The 7,205-nt window shown below is 42.4% G+C and overlaps 1 protein-coding gene across 2 annotated transcripts in view; it reads right to left on the bottom strand.

The window, feature by feature from the left end:
* Nucleotides 1-3,172: 3,172 nt before the first annotated feature.
* LOC310799128 (uncharacterized protein) overlaps nt 3,173-7,205 on the bottom strand; it is a 9,652-nt gene continuing 5,619 nt past the window's right edge. Inside the window, exons 7-8 of one of the 2 annotated variants that reach the window (XM_083661694.1) lie at nt 5,962-6,060; nt 3,173-4,221 (exon numbers count right to left, since the gene is read on the bottom strand). In XM_083661694.1, coding sequence (XP_083517820.1) covers nt 4,118-4,221; nt 5,962-6,060 — 203 coding nt within the window. In that variant the 3' untranslated portion in view covers nt 3,173-4,117. The remainder of the gene's footprint in view (nt 4,222-5,961; nt 6,061-7,205) is intronic. The other variant, XM_083661695.1, reaches the window with a different exon arrangement.

The following is a 7,205-nucleotide window of genomic DNA, read 5'->3' as shown; positions in this document are numbered from 1 at the left end:
ACCAACAACTGCAGAAGCATTTCCCCTACATGAGCGGTTTGATGGTGTGAGACTTTCAATGTGGTGAAAGATGACAGAAGTATTGTGCTGTGCTCAGGGGTGGACTGGGAGAATCGTTCAGGCAGTTATAAATACAATTCCTGCATTCTGGTGAATTGTTGTTGGGGGGGGGGGGCACAGGATGATGCAGACACTTGTAGGCTTCATTTGAACATGGGGGGGGGGCATAAAGATGGGAGGAGCCTAGGCAAATTCTGAGGGTTAAACACTTCATTTCCTGCATTGTGGTGTTTCTTTATGCACCTGCAGGACATTTAGCAGGCCAGGCCACCGGTCAAACTCCCTATGCTCCCTAAGGCCAGTCCGACCCTGGCTGTGCCACTGAGTGGATACAATAAAATAGTACAACCAACATTTAAAAAATAAGGAATTATCACGTACAAACCTATAACAGGACTTCCCTCCTATAAGAATGTCACTGATATCGGTAACCCTTTATTTTACAGGTACCCTAGTTACATATGAACTATTTGTAATTACACATGAACACCAAATGTAATTACACAGTAATTACCAATAGTTGTAAATGAAGTTCATATGTAGTTACATTGTAACAGACCTGTAAAATGGAGTGAGTCTATTCAACTGTAGTTCATATGTACTTACATTAACAGACCTTGTAAAATGGAGTGAGTCTGTTCAACTGTAGTTCATATGTAGTTACATGGTAACAGACCTGTAAAGTGGAGTGAGTCTATTTAACTGTAGTTCATATGTAGTTACATGGTACCGGACCTGTAAAGTGGAGTGAGTCTATTCAACTGTAGTTCATATGTAGTTACATGGTACCGGACCTGTAAAGTGGAGTGAGTCTATTCAACTGTAGTTCATATGTAGTTACATGGTACCGGACCTGTAAAGTGGAGTGAGTCTATTTAACAGTAGTTCATATGTAGTTACATGGTACCGGACCTGTAAAGAAGCTCCGGGCTGGGACAGAGATTGCTAAAACCCAGTGGTGGATTCAAACCACTGAACTTCAGATTGCAAAGCAGGCGGCTTTAACCACTCAGCCACGAGGGCTTTCCAACTTTCTTAGTGGAGTTTGGGAGGATAACTTTATGTCAGTCAGATGTAGTTGCCACTTCATGGCTTTGTTATTATAAACAGAGGCTTGGGACTTTTTTTTTTATACTTTACTTTACTTTACTTTATTTCATTTAGCAGACGCCTTTATCCAAAGCGACTTACAACAAAATACAACAAATTCAAATTAATTACAGTATAGGCAACATCAATTATAGAGTTAAAAAGAAAACATAGCAAGCAACACAAAGTGGCACAAAAAGGCAGACAATAAAAATCGCACTTATGAAACGTCAATTCCAGAAGGGTCGAGGTAGATTCTGAACAGGTGAGTCTTTAGTCTACGCCGAAAAATCGGCAGCGACTCGGCCGAACTGACCAAACGGGGGAGCTCATTCCACCATTGTGGCGCCAGGTAGTCAAAGAGACGCGATCGAGATGCACGACCCCTGAGTCCGCGCAGCAAAGGAGGGGCGAGACGATCAGGGCGGGTGTGTTATACTTTGTTAGTTGTAGCTTGAAAGACAGGCAATATTGATTAATATGAATGCATTTCTGCAGTGTGACTGTGCCAGACAGGTGTCTTACGGAAAGTGTCAGACGAGAGACTGAGGTCACACACACACGCACGCACGCACGCACGCACGCACGCACACACACACACACACACACACACACACACACACACACACACACACACACACACACACACACACACACACACACACACACACACACACACACACACACACTCACAAACTATAACCATAACTTTCAAAGTCTGAAGGGAAAGAAAAGATGGCAGTGCCCTCATGTCCGTTTCCTGTTATTGACTGCAGTAGCGGTGGTTGTGGTCTCGGTGCTACAGATATCTGCGGTGCGCAGTGCACGGCATTTCTGCAGTGTGACTGTGCCAGACCCCCCCCCCCCCCCCCCCACACACACACACACACACACACACGAGCTGTAAATCGCTCATTTATTTAGCAAATTGGGGGGAGTTCCCCCCTTATGCTTCACATCAGGGGGATTTATAGACTTGGGGGGAGGGGGTAGACTTTGGGGAGAGATGATCCAGGGGTCTGGTGACCACAGGGGCTTCGACTGGATCCCCAACTAATTGAGAAATTGGGAAATTGATGGGGAAAATGACTCATTTACAATAAGCTAACAATTAGAATGTAGAACTGCACATAAAGCACAGCACTATTTTTAAGATATTTTGGACCTGTTTTAAATTATATCTATAATGTTATTGCGCTATGTTTTATAAAATTGTTACAATTAAACAGGTTAATGCATTTTCTTGTTTCTTAAAAAGAAAATGGTTTGTTTTAAATTAATTATATGAAATAGATCATTTAAACCTTTTGAGAGACACAACTAGTGTTATCTCTGTCATGCCTCTATGTCACTATTCTAGTCCATATGAGAACGTGTGCTGTATCATATCAGCCCAGTAGCCCAGAGGCTACTGCCTCTTTCACTTGTAGATATATTAAATTTACCACAATATAAATATGAAAATTTTAAAATTCTATCACAGCATGACATCAGCAGGCCTCGGCTCACACTGTGAAGGGAGATGTTTCTTCACAGCAGAATGACACAGGAGAGAGCAATTTGCACCATCTAGGGGTGAGTCACATGCTTTTCTTTACATTGTTTCTACATTGTTTCTAGTGTGTTGTCATGTATATTATATGAGTGTTTTTGTGCAGCTGAATGAGTGAAGCTATTTCTTGTGTCGTGCATCAGTCAGGGAGCAGATTAGGAGGTTCTATAGATAATAAAATAGAGATATAGAAGCCTTGTACAACTCAGTTGATTGTACTGAGTCATGCTTTGTGCCATCATGGGAACCAGTAGACAAACCAGTCAGTGGCTGATGAGACAGTTACAGCAAAGAATAACTCTAATTTAGTCACTGACATCAAAATTAAATAATCAATTGCAACAGCCAAGGTAGATAATAAAACTTTTATTTATGTACACCATGATATACAAACTGGATCTGTACATAAATACATTGTACAGTACTTCACCCAACAATGATTAAAATATTACAGTTCAGTCAAAGGGGGGGGGGAGACAATCCTTTCATTTGTGGTTGCAAAATAGTAAAGTAATTATAGTCAATGAGTTAATGAGCAGTACAACATCAAATCATTACAGAAATTGGTAAAGCCATGGGGTGATTTTTTACATAAATGTCATGGTGATTTTGGTTACATATAAACCAGGTATACCTATAAATGCTAATGCTAAATGAAGCACATTTCAAAGCAAATTGTGAACCTTGTATATGATATAGGGAGCATGTACATACACATACACATACAGGATTATACAATATATACATACAGTATGCAGAATATGTGTATTGCAGCTATTGGAACAGAGTTGTGCAAAGAAAAAGTGATATTAACCCTCTGGGGTCTAAGCATGATTTCTTCCTATTTTTGGTCTGTCTGTCTCCTTGTGTAATAATGCTGCTTGTATAACCTCAACCCTGTAATGCACCATCAAGTGATCTCCATAGTTTTCAGGACAACCAGAGCTATCATTACATGTATGCTGCAATGATGTTACATGAATATATAAATTCTTATATGACCATAAAGATAAAAGAAAAAACTAAGCGGAAATTGAATCTCACACAAATGTATTCAAAACAAACAGAGAACAAAACAACTATTTACATTTTTCATAAAGAAGCCCTTTCGTTTTTTCCACCCAAGTACTGTTATAGTATTATATTATATCATCATCATCATCATCATCATCATCATCACCACCACCATTATTATTATTATTATTATTATTATTATTATTATTATTATTATTATTATTATTATTATTATTATTATTATTATTATTATTATATTATTAGTATTGTTGTTATTATTATTGGTTGTTATTCCTGTTGTTATTATTGTCGTTGTTGTTATTATTGTTGTTGTTGTTGTTATTATTGTTGTTGCTGCTGTTGTTATTATTATTATTATGAGCTGAAGCCGACCACCTGAGGTCAGAGGTGAGATCTGATTGGTCGTCGCATGCAGATGCCGTCCATGTCCACTGATGTCTGTCTTGTGATTGGTGGTGCTGTGGAAATGCCAGGAGCACAGATCACTAAGAGAGAGCACAACATGTTAGAGTGTGTGTGTGTGTGTGTGTGTGTGTGTGTGTGTGTGTGTGTGTGTGTGTGTGTGTGTGTGTGTGTGTGCGCGCGTGTGTGTGTGTGTGTGTGTGTGTGCGTGTGTGTGTGAGCTACAGTATAGCCAACCCTCAATCTCCTACCCTCAGAAACCAACTGTCCACCATCAAGCCAGACACAAAGAGCTCTACAAGATAGAAAATGACTGAAATTCAATCTCTCACATACTCCAACAACACGCATGCGTTTCTACCATGACATCTAGACCATCTATGGTCCTCAGAGAATAAATATCACACCAGTAGTGGGCAGAACACTTCAGCATCATCCTCAGAGCAACCCCACGGACCATCAATCCTGGAAGAACTCCCCAGCTTCCCTTCCAAAAAAAAAGGTAAAAAAGATATATAGCAAAGGCTCAGACTCCATCCCTGCTGAAAGTATGGAGCCTTCTGGACATCACAGACTGTCCCACAAGACTGGAAAGACCCACCATCATCACAATCTACCACAAGAAAAGATGACAAGTCTTCCTGTGACAACAGAGGCATCTCACTCCTGTCAGTTGCAGGCAAAATCCTGACACAAATGCTGTTTTTCCGCCTGGCTAACACACGTGGCAGAAAACATCTTGCCAGAAACCCAATGCGGGTTTCAGATGCAGTAGCACAGAGATGATGCCAGACAAATTCAGGAGAAGTCCAGAGAACACGAAGCAAGACCTGTACATGGCTTTCATTGCTGTGTCAAAGGCATTCGACACAGTCAACTGAAAGCTACTGTGGGAGGTACTCAGTCGATTTGGGGTCCCATCCAAATTCCTCTCCACTCTCTAGCAATTTCATGATGGTCTGCAAGCCTGTGGACAACGGTCTGACCCCTTCAACGTCAAAGTAGGAGTGAAACAAAGATGTGTCTTAGCCCCTATTATCCTGTGAGCTTCAGTCTGCCCGTTCGCCTTTTTCACAGCAGCCATTTTGTGTAAAAAAAAAGAAGAAAAAGGCAGGAAGTAACACAGGTGTAACCAAAACATTAACGAGGGCCCCGGGCACCGGGACACCTAAATGGATTGGAAGTTGGAAACCCTCATTAATGTTTTGCTTGCACCTGTGTTACTCCCTGCCTTGTAGACCCACCATGGCTGCTGTGAAAAAGGTCAATAACTGCACTCTGACTGCCCACTCCCCTCCTCAATCTGATAGATAGCTGCCACTTTAAACTGGACACACACCTGCCACACATGTGGAAAAGTGTTTGCATGGCGAATACAGATGTTACTCATTTAGTTTGGCCACCTTATCACTGGGTTTCCCTTGTGTGGGGGCTTTTCTTATTTCAATGTTTTCTTTGTTCTTTAGAGGGAAAAAACTCTGCCACAACAGTGCAGCAGTACGACAGTGCAGCAGTACGGCAGTACGACAGTGTGGCAGTACGGCAGTGCAGCAGTACGACAGTGCAGCAGTACGACAGTGCAGCAGTACGACAGTGCAGCAGTACGACAGTGAAGTGGCCAAAACAAAATGAGAAACAACTGTAGGTAGAAACAGCCACATGAGGTGGCATGAGCTCACCAAGCGCTAAACACCTCTACACCTCTGGGACGATATGAGGTCATCATCGATAACGATGGACTGCCATAAACAAGCTAAGTGTGTGTGTGTGTGTGTGTGTGTGTGTGTGTGTGTGTGTGTGTGTGTGTGTGTGTGTGTGTGTACCATAAGGATCTTCTGTTTCCTCCTCCCCTCCTTCCATTGTCTTCTTCACCTCTTTCCTGTTGTCACCGCGCATTGAAAGATAGATATTCTCCGATGGATCTGAAATGTTATGTAAAATTATAATCTACTGTAACAGACAGGTTGTACTTTAGTGGAAACGTACTCCAACAACACGCATGCATTTCTACCATGACATCTACCATCTATGGTCCTCAGAGAAGAAATATCACACCAGTAGTGGGCAGAACACTTCAGCATCATCCTAAATCAGAGCAACCCCACCACAGACCATCAATCCTGGAAGAACTCCCCAGCTTCCCTACCAAAAAAAAAGGTCAAAAAGATATATAGCAAAGGTTAGGCTCAGACTCCGTCCCTGGTGAATGTATGGAGCCTTCTGGACATCACAGACTGTCCCACAAGACTGGAAAGACCCACCATCATCACAATCTACCCCAAGAAAGACGACAAGTCTTCCTGTGACAACAGAGGCATCTCACTCCTGTCAGTTGCAGGCAAAATCCTGACACAAATGCTGTTTTTCCGCCTGGCTAACACACGTGGCAGAAAACATCTTGCCAGAAACCCAATGCGGGTTTCAGATGCAGTAGCACAGAGATGATGCCAGACAAATTCAGGAGAAGTCCAGAGAACACAAAGCAAGACCTGTACATGGCTTTCATTGCTGTGTCAAAGGCATTCGACACAGTCAACTGAAAGCTACTGTGGGAGGTACTCAGTCGATTTGGGGTCCCATCCAAATTCCTCTCCACTCTCTAGCAATTTCATGATGGTCTGCAAGCCTGTGGACAACGGTCTGACCCCTTCGACGTCAAAGTAGGAGTGAAACAAAGATGTGTCTTAGCCCCTATTATCCTGTGAGCTTCAGTCTGCCCGTTCGCCTTTTTCACAGCAGCCATTTTGTGTAAAAAAAGAAGAAAAAGGCAGGAAGTAACACAGGTGTAACCAAAACATTAACGAGGGCCCCGGGCACCGGGACACCTAAATGGATTGGAAGTTGGAAACCCTCATTAATGTTTTGCTTGCACCTGTGTTACTCCCTGCCTTGTAGACCCACCATGGCTGCTGTGAAAAAGGTCAATACCTGCACTCTGACTGCCCACTCCCCTCCTCAATGTGATAGATAGCTGCCACTTTAAACTGGACACACACCTGCCACACATGTGGAAAAGTGTTTGCATGGCGAATACAGATGTTACTCATTTAGTTTGGCCACCTTATCG

The sequence above is a fragment of the Poromitra crassiceps genome (assembly GCF_964638095.1).
Source record: "Poromitra crassiceps genome assembly, chromosome: 27".
Lineage (NCBI taxonomy): Eukaryota > Metazoa > Chordata > Actinopteri > Beryciformes > Melamphaidae > Poromitra > Poromitra crassiceps.
This window is presented reverse-complemented; position numbering and strand designations above follow the sequence as displayed.